General features: G+C 40.2%; 1 protein-coding gene across 2 annotated transcripts in view; it reads left to right on the top strand.

Moving 5' to 3' along the window:
• The window catches only part of Agxt2 (alanine--glyoxylate aminotransferase 2), a 41,162-nt gene that overhangs the window by 2,423 nt on the left and 20,592 nt on the right, over positions 1–18,147 (top strand). The window contains exons 2-7 of one of the 2 annotated variants that reach the window (XM_037209388.1): positions 5,246–5,331; positions 7,505–7,689; positions 10,690–10,813; positions 12,047–12,141; positions 13,323–13,416; positions 14,056–14,149. In XM_037209388.1, the coding sequence (XP_037065283.1) occupies positions 5,246–5,331; positions 7,505–7,689; positions 10,690–10,813; positions 12,047–12,141; positions 13,323–13,416; positions 14,056–14,149 (678 nt within the window). Of the gene's footprint in view, positions 1–5,242; positions 5,332–7,504; positions 7,690–10,689; positions 10,814–12,046; positions 12,142–13,322; positions 13,417–14,055; positions 14,150–18,147 lie in introns of both variants that reach the window. The other variant, XM_028895080.2, reaches the window with a different exon arrangement.

Here is an 18,147-nt window from a genome sequence, read left to right as displayed (position 1 = left end):
TGGGTATAAAACAAGAAATGAGACAGCTGAATCAGGTGTTAGATCCATCTTTAAGTTTTTGAGAAATCTCCATGCTGTTTCCTATAACAGCTATCCTAATTTACATTCCAAATAATGGCACGTAAGAATGTCCTTTCTCTACAGCCTCAACAATATTTGTTTGTTGTTTTGCTTAGCTTGCCTTTTTGATATAAGCCATTCTGACTTAAGAGAGGTGATACTTTATAGTCGTCTCCAGTTGCTTTTTGGAAGTCGTAATCAATTTATTGGAGACCCTACATTCTATCAAGAAAACTATGAAGACAATCTTTTTTTGTTTGTTTGTTTGTTTATTTTTTGTTTTGTTTTTGTTTTTTGAGACAGTGTTTCTCTGTGTAGCTTTGGAGCCTGTCCTAGAACTCACTCTGTAGACCAGGCTGGCCTCAAACTGACAGAGATCCGCCTGGCTCTGCCTCCCAAGTGCTGGGATTAAAGGTGTGTGCCACCTCCGCCCAGCTAAGACAATCTTTTTTAAACAATTTATTTATTTTTATTTGATGTGCATTGGTGGTTTTGCCTGCATATATGTCTGTGTGAGGGTGTCAGATTTTGGAGTCATAAACAGTTGTGAGCTGCCATGTGGGTGCTGGGAATTGAACCCGGGTCCTCTGGAAGAGCAGTCGGTGCTCTTAACTGCTGAGCCGTGTCTCCAGCCCCCTATGAAGATAATCTTACACACTCATGCCACATAGATTTTAATCCCTGTTCTTTCCCTAGCCCTCCAAAGACTCTTGAAAGCCCTATGCCTACTTGCTTACCTTGTACATATATGTGTATGCTTATGTTTGTTCATCCAAGCACACACATTGAACACTCTTCATGTATGCATGGTATGTGCAAAATATTCAAAATACTTAGGCATCTACTAAGTGTGTCTTAGTATTACAGACATAGTCACAATGAGCAAGCAAAGTCCATTCTTGCATATTCCACAGGTGAGACAAGAATGAACAGAAAAAACAAGTCAAATATAAAAGGAAGAAATGAAGGAAAGGGAGATAGAAAAGTAAAGTGAGGCATCTAGGGTAAATAAAGAGGTCATATGCTTTAAGCGTTTTGATGTGTAAAACCATAAAGTAAGTCACAATCCTCCTCTGAAGCCTGTGTATTTACTGTGTGGTATTGGAACATGTAAATTATTTAGCCTTACCTGCCTTGATTCATATAGTCATTCTGGTCTAAAGATGCATATATAGTTATGGAAATAATTCATTTTCAACACAGAGTGGAAATACATTTTTAAATATTTTTGTTCTTTGAAATTTCCCTCCATTTATTCAATGTATATTAATCACATTCATCCACCATTACTTACATCCCACTCCCCCAAGTGCCCCCCCCAACATCATCTCCTCCCATAGCCATTTTTTTTATTTTTTGTTGTTTTTAATAATATTGAATCCAGTTAGTACTATCCATACGTACATAGGAATGTGGCCATCCACTGGGTCATGAGAACCTTACTAGAGTCCATTTCCTCAAAGGCCACAAATCAAAGACTGAACCCAAGAGTGATTCTCTCTTCCTCAACAGCCATCAACTGCCAATATCTCCTCCGACTGAGGCAGAGCTTTGGAGCTCCTCCCTCAATTGTGCTGGAAGTTTGACTGGCTTTATCTCAGGCCGGTCACCACAGCAAGAGCAGAAAACACCTTAAAGCTGCATCTTTTCTACTAGCTAAAGTTCCAGACTTCATAGCATTTTCAGGGAGGTGGAGATTATGCTCCAATGTGCTGTTTTGACACCTTTCCTCTCACCCAAAGGAAGGGCACACAGGAGACTACATGGATGATGTCCATTACCCACTGACGAACTCCCCCAACACACAACTTCTGGAAAAACTTCTCAAAGAAAACAAGTAAATAGAGTTATCCTGATTATCAGGCCCCTCACTAACATCCTAGGCTGATCTCAGAGAAAGCTGATCCCAAAAGGACTGTAAGGAACACCTCCCAGCTGCCAAATCAGCTAGAGTTTTTGCATGTGCACAACCAACAGCAACTGCTTCTGTTTTACTCCAGCAAAAGGCTTAAAAGGCCACGGAGGAAGGAAGGGGGTCTGAAACAATAAAGGTAATACACAGAATTGAGCATGAACAGAAGTCAAAGAAGGTGAGCCAGGAGGAGCCATGAATTCTAGAAGGAACCTTCTCACAGTGGCTTTGCTGGTGAGAGGTGCACATCTAGCTTGGTTATCCTTTCACTCAGCATAGGGCAGAGAAACAGGTGTGGTGGTCTCGCGGAGGAGTGGGTAGTAGAGAACAAGCAACAACATTGTCTTCCTGCTGCAGAACAGTGGCAGGACAAGGAGACCACTCTTCAGTCTGATAACCAGCACCCCAGTGCAGAGAGAGCAAATGAGAGAGAGAGAGAGAGAGAGAGAGAGAGAGAGAGAGAGAGAGAGAGAGAGAGAGAGACTTGTCCCTTGCACCTCCATATCCCGATGTAGCATCAGCAGGCTTCCTTGGCAGACAGCATGTCAGTCTTTCACTGCCTCAGTGACAGCGGATAGATGATTTCCCAACTCATTGTCTATCCTAACTATCAGATCAGGTAGAAAATAGGATGTGTGTATTTAAAGTTACCCAAAAGATGCCCTGCAGAAATAAGCCATAAATCATACTTGGAGATGTCACACCACATGGAGTGCATTGTGTGTTGCCAAGCTCTTGTAACACTTTTTTTAATGTCAAGGGTAAAGACTATAGATAAATATTCCTCCTTAGCTGAAAAATCACTTCAGGAAAAAAGGATTCCCTGAGAATTCCCAAATGCCTGTAAAAGATTTAGTTCTCTTACTACCTTGCCCTCTAGATTTTCCCTTTTTAATACTGTGATTTTGAGGAAAGAAAACAAAGTTTAAGCTGTGGAACTCTAAAAATGAGAAAGCTGGGGAGTTAAATCCAATTGCCTACTTGGTATTTATTATATGATTGGTATTGTTCTCCAAATTCAATTCCATGGTAATGTCTGGAGTTGTCTGTGTGAGATGAAGTGGTGAAAATCAGCGCTACCATCTGTGTTCAGTCTAAAAAGACGATTTCAGATAAGTAAACACAACAAAACAGATACATAAAAGTACATATTCATAAAAACACCAGTTCACAGAGGACTTGTAATTTAGCATCTTTAACCCAACCCCCTCCCCCACACACTCCTTGTGCACACCTACATGTTTATATATATGTGCACATATACTAGAACCAATGAGAAACTTTATCAATGCCCAACTGTCACAGCATACTCAAAACACAGGCTGTTTTACCCAACAAATGCAATTACTTCTGGAGACATGTTGATTTTCATTTTTCTAACAAATAAGGGTTTTAATTTATTTTTATTTATTGATTTTCATTATGACTTGTAAAGTTTGTTTATTGAGAAGGGAAGTATGTCAAGAAAGATTTTCCAAGTATTATATAGATGCAATTTACTTATGGAATACTTCTTTTTTTCTTTTTATTTGCTTATTCCTCTTTCTTCCTTCTTTACTTCTTATCTTCCTTTTATCCATTTTTCCTTTTCTCTTTAATGCATTTATGGATTTCACTTAGAACCCTTGCTTCATCCTTTGTTGAATGAGTGAGTGAGTGAGTGAGTCTGCCTTGACTATTTAAAATTGCAGCTTTTCTTTGCCAAGTCTTTTCCACCAACTCTCTTCCCTTTTTCTCTTTCCTTAACTCTTACAGCCATATAATCAATGAACTTACAACCTCTTCATTGGGCAACTCCAATTTTACAGATAAGAACATAAGACTGGCAGAATAAAGGGATTTTGAATTCTCAGAAACACCCTTTTTTCTCCATTTCGGGAGAGTGACTAGCACAGAGGTACACAATAAAAAGCTTTCAGAAGATGAAATTCTCAGAAAACTTAAGCTATCTTTTTTTCCTGTCATTCTTGTGCATAGATAACCAAAAGCCACTTACTTTTAAAGTAAGAGCAAATTCATGACATCAGTGATTATTTGGAGCAGAAAAAGAAAATGAATGGGATTTTGAAAGAAAATACATGCACAGTTATTACATCTGTGATTCATTTAGAAACACATTGCTCATTGAGTTTCTCGAGACTGTGACTTCACAGTCACACAACATCAGCTGTCCTTCATACCATCAAAGCTTCATGCTGTTTCAGAGGTATCACTTCCTCAGTTCTTTCCAACTATGAAATTACCTTAAAATTGACTTCAAATCTTCAAAATTGGAAGCATTCTCTTCCACGAGTACTCATAAAGACTCTAGATACCTGCTCTGATAGTCTCTAACTGCATTGTACCTTCCCACTTATAGGAGAGGTCAAAGTCTATGCTGTCAAGAAAAGGTGAGCAGAAAAAGAATCCGAGGCTGGGAGTCAACAGCTTGCAGTTTCATTCTTGTTCTTCTAACAAGCATGGTGAACTTGAACACCAGGGTGACTATAACACCTTTGGCTTACACATAAGAATTTCAATACCACTTCCCAGCCTAAAAGTCTCTGCTAACTCTTAAGAATTTAATGATTCTTCCTTCCCAATCTTTCTCCCTTGTCAGCAGTCTTAGCTTGGTGGCCCTTTCCTAAGGAGAGGGTGGTACCCTACAGACCTGTTTGCAGGTATTAATACAGCCCATCACCTAACACCCATTTCTACTTGTTCCCTACTAGAACAGCCAATGGCAATGAATTTCATGTATGGAGAGTCACCCAGGTATCAGGCACTGGACCACACAATGGAGTTCAGTAACTAAGCAACTCAGAGCTTAGAAAACACATTTATTAACAAAGTGGATGGACATCCACTGCAGGCTGCATTGCCTTCTGATGATAAATATTTAGTCAATGAAAAGTGGGGTTGGGGGTTGGGGATTCTGCTCAATGGTAGAGCGCTTGCCTAGCAAGCACAAGGCCCTGGGTTCAGTCCTCAGCTCTGAAGAAAAGAAAAAGAAAAGTAGGGTTAGCTTGAACTGAAGTCTCTAAGCTTGTGAGAGGGGCTGTGTGGGGGAAAGATTGCTACTTCCTTACCCTCCTTATCTTTTTGTACTAGATTCAAGCATCTTTCCTCCAGAAAATGCATTATTGAGATATCCCAGTGTTAAAATCAAACTAATGTGATTTTATTAAACTAAGAAACAAAATTGCCTAATTGATTCAGGTAACTATAAGTGATTGACACAACGAGATCTAAGTCGTCTTTAGTTGAAGATCCTAACTCACTTCATTTCAGTAGGTGCTTCCTGGATATCTGTATCCAGGCTCACTCTTCATACAAAGCCCAGCATGCCATCATGTGACTTCTCACCTGAGAAATACCAGGTAAGACTCGGGCTTTCAGAAAAGAAAAAAGGTCTCCCTTGGGAGACCTCAAGACTTCCAAAGTTGTTCCCCTAAAAGGACCCACAAATAACCCTGCTTTGTAAGTCAACAGTTTTGTCCTAGATATCCTATTCTTTAGGTGTTAGGGAGTATGTGAAGCCTTCTTACACTATTTACTAGTTACATATCAACTGTTAAGCATATGGGAGACTGAGAGACAGAAAGCACAAGAAAGGACTACTACAAGATCACACACACACACACACACACACACACACACACACACACACACACACACGCGCGCGCGCATGGCAGGGATACACTCGGGTCACTCAGGTCAAGAGTGTGAAATCACTTATTTTCTTTTTTAAAATGTTGTTATCTTAATTTATAAATATCAAAGCATCACATGATCTTCCTTAGTTCTCCCCATCAAAAAGCATACTTTCCTGTTGTTAGATTAATAATGATTTCTCCTCTTTATGTCTCTTTTCCTCCTCCTCTCTCACACACACAACAATCCTTTTGTTCTATATCGTAATTGTTGGACCCATATATTAAAGTCAATAATCAGGAGCTCTCTACAAAAGGAAGACATAGGTGTGATGGTTAGTGTTGTCACCTTGGTAGAATCTAAAATCACCTGCAAAACAGCCCTCTTGCATGCCCATGGGGAATTATCTTGATACCATTAACTGTTGTGGAAAAATTCCCATCTTAATTGTGAGTGGGAACATTCCCTGAGCTTGGGGTACTGGACTGAATAAAGAGTAGAAAGCTGACTGAGCATATGCACTCGTTGTTCTGTTTCATGGTTGCGGGTACCACGTGACCAGCTCTGTCAATTTTCTACCACTACAGCTTTCCAGCATGACAGACTGAACCTGAACTGTGACCCAAAAGAAACTCTCTTTACGTTGCTTTTGTTTGTGCTCTTTTGTTTTTGTTTTTCTGGGTTTTGGTTTTTGAGATAGTGTCTCTTTATGTAGTCCTGGCTATCCTGGAACTCCCTTTGTGGACCAGGCTGAACTTAGACTCACAGAGATCCTCCTATCTCTGCCTTCTAAGTGCTAGGATTAAAGCTGTGAACTCCTCATGCCCAGTCTTATGACACGTTTGCCATTTTTTTATTACAGCAATGGGAAAAAAAACTTGAAGATGTTGGGAGCAGTTTTATTATCTAAACCATGGTGGGTTATTCAGCTCAGTGAATCAAGTTTTGACTAGGAAGTATAGGGCCTGAATTCAGATCCCCAGCCACCACATAAAATTCTGGGCACGGCAGCAGATGTTTGTAATCCCAGTGGCACTGGGAAAACAGAGACTGGGGACTGCTAGGGCCTGCCAGCTAGCCCTCTTAGCAGAATCAGTGAGATCCAGGTTCAGTGGGAGGTCCTGTCTCCAGAAATGAAGGTGAAGAACAATTGAAGAAGATACTCAACATTGACCATTGGCCTCCACGCACATACACAACCTGTGCACACACTGCACATGCCTGTGCATCTGGACACAGAGAGAGAGAGAGAGAGAGAGAGAGAGAGAGAGAGAGAGAGAGAGAGAGAGATAAATATATTCAGAGAAAGAAAACTTTGGTCTGAAGCTCAGTGGTCAAGCCCTGACCTAGCATGCACAAAGCCCTGAATTCAATGGCCAACATCATACTCACTTCATTGATTTAGTTTTTGTTTATTTTGTTTTTATTTGAGGCAGGCTCTCTCTATGTAGCCCTGGCTGTCCTGGAACTCACAGAGACCCACCTGCCTCTGGCCCCAAGTGCTAGAATTAGAAGTGTGTACCGCCACGGCCAGCCATTTATTTACGTTTGGTTTTTTTTTTTTTTATTTTCATAAACCTATAGGGGCAAAAATGGCATTAATTTAACCACTTATTTCTAAGTTTTCTCCATGGAGAGATGGGAATTCCAACCCCTTTCTTCAAGAACATGCTAGGGAAAAAATCATAAATAAAATGGAACATAATAAGAAATGTTACCTGCTAAACAGAAAGGACTTCAATTTTTCAGAACACATTGGGTAATGTGCCTATTTGTAAGCCTGCCCAGCAGTCAGTCATGTGTTTGGGCCCCTAAGGGGTGAAGCCCTGGTATACTGGTCTGCTCTTCATCCTGTAGGACCAGAAATAAGAAAGCAAATTTTAATCTGTCTATCTGTAGTCCCTTCCCTACAGCCGTGCCCTGGAGATTCATAAGAAGCACCTTTCTCCTGTGGAAACAGCGTATTTCCAGAAGCCTTTGCTGCTCCATCAGGGACACATGGAGTGGCTCTTTGACTCAGAGGGAAACAGATACCTGGACTTCTTCTCTGGGATTGTAACTGTTAGTGTTGGTCACTGCCACCCGTGAGTAACCTTAAAATCCACGGGAGGAAGGGGGGCGGTTGCACTCCAGAAGAACAAGGAAAATGATTATTCGTGTCACTTAGAATCCTTGATTTATATATTCTGACTTTAAATTATGTATGCTACAGTCTGTGCTGACGTGGACCTACGTGCCTTCCTCTGTAAGGAAAAAAAAAAACTTAAAAAAAAAAAAAAAACTTGATTCTGTCCTTTTTTCCTTGCTGATGGGAGCTTTGATCATTCCTCTTGCGCACACACAGCATGGCAGGCACCACGTGATTCAGTGTCTCTCTGTGTGTTTCGTGATGGAAAAAACTTTGCCAAGACAGTGATCCACACACTGAGGAAAGGAACGGGCGGCAGACGGCTGTCAGGCAAACACAGAGAGAGGTGCAGGGCATGAAGTATGAGCCATGAGAAGTAACTGCTAAATCCATGATGGATCATGTTTGCGGACTCTGAGAGGTGGATGAGGAATGCACTTGCAACAGAGAGATGCAACCCTAGTTAGAAATGTGTGAAATAAAGTTGAGACTGTCTAAAGCCTTGACCAGCTCTCCCACACATACACGCTTTCAGTACATTCCTCCCTAATCCTCTGGGTTTCTATGTGGCCATTACATTTTTTTTTAACTTTTATTATATAATATGCTATTTTATTAATAGATATGATGCTTTTTCAAGTGTTCTTAACTGAAAGAGGACTACATCACTTTCCCTTCCCTTTCCACCCCAACCCCTCCCAACCACCCTCTCTTCAGACCTTTCCCACACTCTGCCCACTCTCAAGTTGATAGCCTCTTTTTTATTATTATTATATTTGTTAGGTAGAAATGGATGTGCACACATGTATATGAACACAATCTGCTTATTTCATTGTGTTGTTTACGTGTATACAGTTTCAGAGCTGATCACTCAGCATTGGGCAACCAGTAAGGGGGCTCATCCCTGGTAGAGGCTAATTCTCCTTCTCCCAGCAGCTCCCAGGCTGCCTGTAGTCCTTTTTCTAGGGGTGGGACCCAGGGAAATTTCCCCCATCCATGTTAACAAGGTCAGTGATGTTGCCATTGTTCTGCCCGTGATTTTGCAGCCATTTCTAGGATAGGCTGTTTCACAGCTGACTTCTGGATTTCTGACTCTTACTATCTTTCTGCCTCTTCTTTTGTAGCGCTTCCTGAACTGTCGATGGTCTGTTCTCTCTGGCCCTTAAGAATTTGGTGATGGACCCCATGACAATAAATTTTAAATAAAAATTTTTTAAAAAGAATGTGGAGATGAACTTAACATTTATATATGTATATATAATTTTATATATATATTTCATATATAGAATAGTGTGGAAAGCAGGATAGACAAAATAATTTGAATGGTCTGAGGCCTTCCTTTCAAAGCAAGGGCCGAGAGAACTCTCCTGCACCTGCTAAAAGGAGAAGAGATATGACTCAGGCACCCACACTCAGCCTTCTCCTTTTCTACTTCCTATTCTTTCCCCTTCTGTTTTTGGGAGGTGCAAGTCCTAATGAGCATCCAAGCTAAATTTCAGAAGCCCCTTAAAGTGAAGTACAAATGTTCCTGACAGCAGAAAGCATCATGAGCAGAATCCTCCAGGCACTGACTATGTTCCTAGCAGTAGACAGTTCTTACTCACTCTCTTGACCTTTGTACAGCATCTAATGACCCTGACTCTGAGGATTCTAGTTCTATCTTCATCTCTTCTCTCTTCTTCTTCTTTCTGCTTTTTTCCTCTCACCATTGCACCACATTCCTTTACTGCCACCCTCCTGACCTGTTTATTTAGTTACATTTTCAACAGCTTTATCCAATTTGGTATCTTCAGCCTTGGCCCCTCACCAAGACTCAATACTAAGTTGCATATACTCAGAGAGGGCATCATGATGTCCCACATTCCTCAATACCATGCAGGATATCTCCCATCCCAACATATTCTAAGACTAAATCCATCTTCTCCACAAAACTATTTTATTCACATAATCACTTATTCAAGAAACACACACACATGTGATCCATCTGCTGGAAACCTGACTGTCCCTCAGTTATTCCTGGAATTTGCCCAGCATTCAAGGCAAGAAAGTCAAAGTTGTCTTTGAGGTTTTCCTCCTTTTCATTTCCTACAGCCAACCTGATGCCATAGATCTAAGGCCTCCACCAAAACTCCCTCGTCCTCAGGGCAACTCTTCCCACAATTCTCATTTACACAAGTGTTTTCAGAGCTCTTCTGCTCTCCAGAGGAAGACAACCTTGCCCACCTAGCTGGCCACCACATTACCAGTAATCCATGCCCCCTCCATTCTACATGTCATGTGGCTCTTAGATTTACTTCTATCAGCAATGCTGTCAAGGATCTTGTCTCTTCAAAAAGTCAATGACATTTTACAATTTTCTTAAGTAAGCTTTGTGGAAGTGATAACCACAGGAGTTGTTCCATGGAAAGAGTTCCAGGAAAAGATAAGAATATGACACACTATGAACTGCTCCTCCCGCCTTCTTAGAGAGCAGCAGTATGCCAAGCAAAGGCACTAGCAAGTCCCACATAGAAAAATTTGTTTAGCCTGATAAATTTCAAAATTATTCAACCATTGAACTAATTTTTAGATGTATTTGATATTAATAGCAAGCAGAATTGGTGTGAATCAAACTTAAGGCACTGCTGCCATTTATAGATCAAGTTCAATCACCTTTCTCCATCTTCTCAAGACCTTCCTATTTGGGCCCCACATGTTTAACTGCCTTTAGTTGCCACCTGCCTTCATTATGCGCCTTCTCATCTGAAAGGTTAAACTGATTCTTAAAGAATGACACTTCAGTGTTACAAAATATTCATCACCACTGATCACTGCTCCAATGAGAGTAGTGGAGTCCACATATGAAACCTGCCTCCTGACACTGTTGAAGAAGTAGACAAAGGTCCAGTTTCAGTGACCCAGGGGAGAGAACATACCTGCTGATGGTGTGCGCTTGACTAATTTTGTGTTTCTCCAGGAAGGTAACTGCTGTGGCACAAACACAGATGGACCGCCTGTGGCATACAAGCTCTGTCTTCTTCCACCCTCAAATGCACGAATACGCAGAGAAACTTTCAGCTCTTCTTCCTGAGCCTCTTAAGGTAGAGTGCTCAGTGCTCCCAGCTCACAAGGACAGTGACCTGTGGGCTCAAGGTATTTGGTCTGGACATTGGTAGTCTGCCGTGATGAGCAGATAGCGATACCTAAAAGTGCTCAAGCTGAAGAAAAGAATCTCTAAGCTGCTGATTAAACAATCCAATGTTCACAAGTGTCCCTGCTGAGTCCCCTCTCCTTGGTCACCTCTTTATATCTTTACAGAAATCTCTCTTAGGAATCCCAGTCCTACAGATGCTCCTTGGCATTTTCAAGAAATTTCCTTCTCTTTGTTCAACATTGTTTCTGAAAAGTTATTTTCATTTCTTCTCTTATAAAGAGTGAGGCCTTTCCTTATAAATAACATTTGTCTAAAATGCGCTTAGATGTTTTAACTGATTGAGATATTTTCTGCATCTGAAATGAATTAAAGTTAACACTGAACTGACATCCCACTGAACTGACATCTAAAGATGTTTGCCAAGATTTAGATGCAGGCATTAAATGAGTATATAAGTGTGTGTGTGTCCCAGATTAGTGCTCAATATGTGGTTTTAGTTATTATTTTACTCTATCATCTCAATATTCCATTTACTATGTTATACAGAATTTTAAAAAAAAGAAATTTGGAATGGCCATCTCTGTGTTCAGATCCAGATCTCATGGCAGAGTAGAAATGGAGTAATTGGACTAAACCATTAATGCATGCCTCCTTGTTCCTGCCTGGAGGAGTTGGACCTCTTCAGTTCTTCTCTTTGTTTTGTTCAGACTGAGATGCATTTTGTTTCCACAGTTGTACAGCAACATCCAACCGGGATAACCCCTTGAGGTTGCTAGGCTGGGGCCCTGCCTCATTCCATGCCTTCAGAATTAAGTGGAATGGATTAGGTGTGGGAACCAAAAGACCTCATTCATGATATTCTCTGCTACTGACCACTGTGAACCTCTCAGAAAGTCTTCCTGTCTTCACATTTTGTAGCTCATCAATTAAGTCTACTAAAAGCTCAGATTTTTGCAAATGAGTCAACCTCTTAGTCAGTTTTGTTAGCACTCAACAGCTGTTCAAGGGAGGGATACAGAATTTATTTAGTAGTTAAAAGGGAGAAGTGATCAGAAGCAGAAGCTGACCTGAAGGGAATTCTCTTTAGTAGAAGCTGGAATACATAGCATTTAGCAATATTTCATGAACTGAGAATAGGGATCTAAAAGTATTAAGTCATGTGTCTTTCTTGCCCCATCAGGTCATTTTCTTGGTGAACAGTGGATCAGAAGCCAATGACCTGGCCATGATGATGGCCAGAGCATACTCAAATCACACAGACATCATTTCTTTCAGGTAACCACATTTTATAACATTCAGCTTAGCAACATTGACTTATCTCAACACTAAATATGCATCTTTAAATAATAGCACAGAAAAAGACTGTTTTCTCAGTATTTTTCCAAAGTCCAGCTTGAGGGCAGGATCAAGCCAGTGAATCTGATGACTAGATAACCCCATCTAAATTGGCCTTATAAATTCTAGATGAATGCATTAGCATTTAAAATAACAGAAAAGTATGTTTTGGTTTGCAGCCTAAGCACATTTACATAGTCTTATAAGATTTACATAAAAGACACGAGTAACAAAGTTTAAAAAAAAATGATGGAGTGAAGTTAGTCCTGTGTTAAATCCATCTCAGGATGATTTCTGTCTAAATTCAAAGATTTGTGTCATAGCACAACACTACAGATTCCATATGAAGCACACATGTATTTTTATAAGCCTAAAAACTATTTGCTAACAAATAAATATGGCAATAACACATTGTGATTGTGTTTTACCAAAATAATCTTTTAGAACACACATTCCAAAACAAATATTGATCTGTTTGAAGCAGAATTTGATGTGTATACTCTGTCTCCTTTTTTCATAATCATTTTTGAAAATAAAATTTGGAGCTCATTGAAGGATGATTTTGATTTAGAAATTTTCTGAATTGATTAGGATGATTTATACTAAGAATGACTGTTTCAGGTTCAAAGGAAATCAAAACTGTTTCTTATATGCTAAATAAAGTCACATCAGTCACAAGAAGAGAACAGTACTCTCCAGTGACATTGAGCAACAGTTTCATCACAGGAACAAATATTTGTCTTCCTAAGATGACTGCTTTGAAGATTAGCATGGGTTGACCATGTGATCTCTGGAATGCTGCTAAAAAAAAAAATCAGTCTCATAATTTTAGAGTGACAGGTTCAAAATTAAGAGTCCTTGGTCAACCAGTCTTCAAAATTATTTTCACAGTTTCAGATTTATAAGACCAGTGGAAAATATCAGTGAATACATTCACATAACATAAGTTTAGATGGATTCTTAAAAGATGTCAGATTTGAATGTTTATGTTGTTCTATCCATCCTGTGTCTTTTTTTTTTTTTTTTTTTTTTTTTTTTTTTTTTTTTTTTTTTTACTGAAGCAAGTGAACTATCAAAGAGAAATAAACTTGACCTCATCCTCCCATGTTTTTTCCCCACAGAGGAGCCTATCATGGATGCAGTCCTTATACACTTGGCTTGACAAATGTAGGGACCTTCAAGGTGAAACTCCCCAGCGGGATGGGCTGCCGATCAGTGAGTTCTGAGACTTTCATCTTGTTTCAATACAGTCTGCTGGAATTACAGGATAATTAATCAAATTTTCTGATATTGGAATTGGAAATTAATATAAAGCATGCCATTAGCCAAGACCTCAATTTGACTTAAAAAACCGAAGACCAGTTGAAGAAAATGTTTCTTAGAAATACCCATAGAGTCTGAGTTAATATAGTTAATGATAGAGTTCTAAATTTTATTTTGCCCATACATACAATCTAAGAGACTCAAGGATCTTAGAAACTTGAATACACAAAGTTTCTATCAAGTCATCCCTGTCCTCACTTTCTGTTCTCACAGGCTGTGCTCATCTTTTTCAGCATCAGAACCAGATACCTAATTATCCTTATTCTTTATGATGCCCTCATCTGATAAATCTTTGAGAAAGTTGCTTCTGGGCTAACATCAAAATTAATTTTCTTTGAAGAGTGGTCACATAAGTAATTTCTTAGAAAAATATCTCTTCAAAAAAGACTACATTTTTACCATTAATGAAAAAGGAATGAAGGAGTCTCAGTATCAAATTGAGAAGCCCACTTCCCGCAGTTGTCCCCACATGCATCCCCAATTTTGCTATTTTGTATCAGTGTTCTGCCAAAATTCTTTTTTCATTTGCAGACAATGTGCCCAGATGTTTTCCGTGGCCCCTGGGGAGGAAGCTACTGTCGAGATTCTCCAGTACAAACAGTTAGGAAATGCAGCTGTGCTCCAGGTCCAAATGGGCAGGGAAGAAGGGTAGAGGGGAAGATTGGGTGGGGTGATGAATTTGGAGAAGGGTAAAACAATCAAATTTGGGAAGTTGGGGAAGGGAAAAGCCCTCCCCCCAAAATAATGAGAAAATGCTAAGTGAGCCCTCATGGACTCAATGCTTCACATACCCACTCTTGTTTAACTGTCTCAGCTGCCATCTGGCCATGTGGGGAAAGCTTCCCATGCTCTCGAACTTAAGCCTATAAGCAGCATGTCAGCTGACGATTAAGTAGGTCTATGAAATGAGTGCGATCATTCATCAATTCCCAATGGGAGAGGAGACGAGGGAAAAGGATACATCTACAAATCTCAAAACACCAGTCAAGAAATTCCCCTAGGGACCCTTAATGCCATCCAAACAACATCTGTCGGCCACGGGGCTGTGTGTGGATGCCATTGACACTGATGTCTCTTGCACAAGAGTTGGTCCTTCTTGCCAGGAGAAGTTCTATTTATCAATCACATTTTTTTATTTGAATTCATGACATGAAAGAGAAGGGGAATGGAAACATGGCCGGCTCTTTTCTAGTCAGATCTGTCATCATAGTACAGAACTATTTGAACAGCTGCTCCTCGCCAGTTCTAGAGGAAGGAACAAGTGCCCCAGCCAAAAGATGTTTAATGGAGTAGGATGAGTCACTAGGTTGAGAGGAAGAATGAAAGACGGAAACCTCAAAAACTCAGCTTTTAATAGAAAATAAATCAGTCACCTTAAAATTCATACAAGATAATAACAAAATGGAGAACGAAAGGCTGAGCATTGGAACAGACAAATGTCATGGTCACAGAATCTAAAACCACACTGAAGGGTCTGGCTACAACTCAAACTCAGTCTTAAGGAAGAGAAGCTGAAGTTTACATTCAGGAAGTAGGAAAACTAGGATTGACCTCACGTCTTCAGACCCTGGCTTCAGAAATCTAGAGTTCTCAATCCCTGTGACCACCCTCATTCAGACATGTATGCCAGCAAGGTGAACCCAAGCTGAAAAATAATTCCTTTCCTTCTTCTTTTCCATGATTGAGGACATGTGTGGAGTCAGGAGATCTAGACTCTACTCCATCTTGGGCTTCAGCTTTCTCATTTATAAAAATTAATAATAATAATAATACCTAGGGGTAGCAAAGACTGTGCCTCGTTCCCATCACGTCACATCATGAGATCAGGAACACACAAACCTTTTTAGAGGAAAGCATTTAATAATAGTTTCCATTTCCTTGGGAATATATATGTATAGCACATATGTATGACACCAAGAACTAAAGTCAGCCAGGTACATCTCAGAGTTCTCAGGCCCTCCACAGAGCCACCAGCAAAGTCTAGAAGATTGGAGCACTTCAATGCTGCTCACTTCCTTCCCTCCTTATTCTGAATCCTTCCCTCTGTCCATCTTTTCTGTATTCTTTCTCTTAGAGGCCTTCCTCTGGACCAGTGGTTCTCAACCTGTGGGTCGAAACCCCTTTGGGGGTTACATATTAGATATCCTGCATATCATTTATTTATATTGCAATTCATAACAGTAGCAAAATTACAGTTACAAAGTAGCAACAAAGTAAGTTTATGGTTAGGAGTCACTTCAACATGAGGAACTGTACTATAGGGTCGCAGCATGAGGAAGGCTGAGAACCACCACCCTAGACCATCTCAAAAACATAAGAATAGCATGATCATCTCTCTTAAGTGTCATCTAGAGGATACATGGTTGTGGAAGATACACGCTGCCCTTTGTGTATCTAAGCTCCTGTTTTCTTGACTGTTACCTTATAGATACAAGATGATACCACATTTTTATCTTCCCCTTTTATTGAAAAATAGATTCTTTTCTCATATAACATATCCTGGTTACAGTTTCCCCTCCCTCTACTCTTCCCAGTCCCTCCCCACCTCCCCTCCCATCCAGATCCACCCTCCTCTGTCTCTCATTAGAAAAGAGCAGGTTTCTGAGAGATGGCAACAAAACATGGCAAAATAAAATATAAGATAAAACAAAAACCATCACATCGAAGTTGGACAGGGCACACCAACACAAGGAAACAAGCCCAAGAGAGGGCACATGATTCAGAGACCCACTCGTTCACACACTCAAGAGCCCTGTAAAAATACTGAACTGAAAGCTAGTGTGTGTGTGTGTGTGTGTGTGTGTTGTGTGTGTGTGTGTGTGTGTGTCCAGAGGATCTGGTGCAGCCTCATGCAGGCCCTGTGCTTCCTGCTTCAGTCTCTGTGAATTCATACGAGGTTAGGTCAGTTGATTTAGGGGGCCTTGTTCTCCTGGTGTCCTCCATCCCTTTTGGCTCTTACACTCTTTGTGCCTCCTCTTCTGAGGGGTTCCCTGAACTCTGAAGGGAGGGATTTGATGGAGACCACCCACTGAGATCTGGGACACCACATTTTTAAATAAGACACAAAAGTGGACTGCGGACTGCAGACTCCAGTGGTGTCTTTCTGTTCCATTGTTGTACTCAGTCACCATGTCAAGTAATTTTAATGTAGATGGTTCAAGTTTTCGGTTGCTTCTAGAGTTTTCTCACTGGATGCATACAACCATAGTATGGATATTTTCATTTCATAATTATATCATCAGATCCCATCTTAAATAGAGGCCAGTTTATTATTTTTATATGGTAGATGTCATAATCATCTATCTACCTCCTGGATTGTTTATTCTCCAGAGGTTCATTCAAATCTAAGCCCAGATTTCCAGGCATACCCCATGATGGAATTTACCTCTTGTTAACCACTGCCCTTACAGTGTCCCAAACTGGCACTGATTGTGCCATTCTTTCCTTTTTGAAAGGAACTCTTCCTTTTCCTTAACAATATCGTTCTCCCTTGGTGTCTCACTCTGCTTACCTCTTTCTGTAATGCCAACTGAAACAGACTCTAAAGTAATAGCTCTGTTATGATATCCAACAGAGCATCCACAGTCTCCTGGTGTTGCCATGGAGACATCAATGCACCCTATCTCTCTCCATAGGAAGCCTGACCTGAAGTTACAGGAATGGGCCAATGCAACACACCCTAAATGGAGAAAACACAATAGATGGTCTTACTTCTCACCAAACACATTGATAGGTGCTGGCAAAATATGAAATGTGTAGGATAAACTCAAGCAAAATATTTTTGATATGATTTTACCCTGACTTAAGCATTAAGGCTGATTTACTCTGTTCTGATTTTCTTAGTTATAAAAGAGCCTGCTAAACCCAGAAGCCAGGTCTTTTTGTGTGTGTGTGTTTGATATATCTGCTAGAGTCATCTAAGTTTCTTGTCTCTTCTTTTCCTAATAAAAATAGACAATTTGACTACAAAGGTATCAATAAAGCTTTGTCAATAAAGCTTTCCTAAATGTCATATGCATTCTTGGAACATGATTTTTTTTTACTCTTTAGTGGAGCTGGAATATAAATACATTTGGGTTTAGTTTTCTTTTATAATGAGAAGTGCTGAGGCCTCCCACCCCATCCACATCTTCCCCTCAATCCCTTCTGTGGGCATAGATTTGCGGTTTACGTTCAGAGATGCTATGGTACTGTTGAGAACTAAAGCATGAATGTAGATAAACATTCTTAAAGTTCAGTCATGTGTAGATACTGCTCATCTTGCTGACCTTCCTCCTGGAGCATTTTCCATATCCAAAGGTGGAACACATAGATGGTGGCTCCTGGAGCTTCAGTAAACTTGCTGATCGATGTTCTGTCTCTTTGTGTTCTCTCCTACTCATAAGAGTTTATGCTTGCTTCTCTGTGTATTAAGGCTTACATCTAGGGATGCATCTATAACCACCACCAGGGATATTTTCAACATCTTGAAGCAGGATGAGAATACAAATCTGTAACTTCTGAGACATCTGGAATGGATGGACAACTGCTGTCAGGCTTAACAAAACAGATAGACCAGGTTACTTCCATCTGAAAATAACTAAAACTCATGCATAAAATGTGAAACACACCCTTATTGAACAA

Source organism: Peromyscus leucopus, chromosome 11, assembly GCF_004664715.2.
Source record: "Peromyscus leucopus breed LL Stock chromosome 11, UCI_PerLeu_2.1, whole genome shotgun sequence".
Classification (NCBI taxonomy): Eukaryota; Metazoa; Chordata; class Mammalia; order Rodentia; family Cricetidae; genus Peromyscus; species Peromyscus leucopus.
This window is presented reverse-complemented; position numbering and strand designations above follow the sequence as displayed.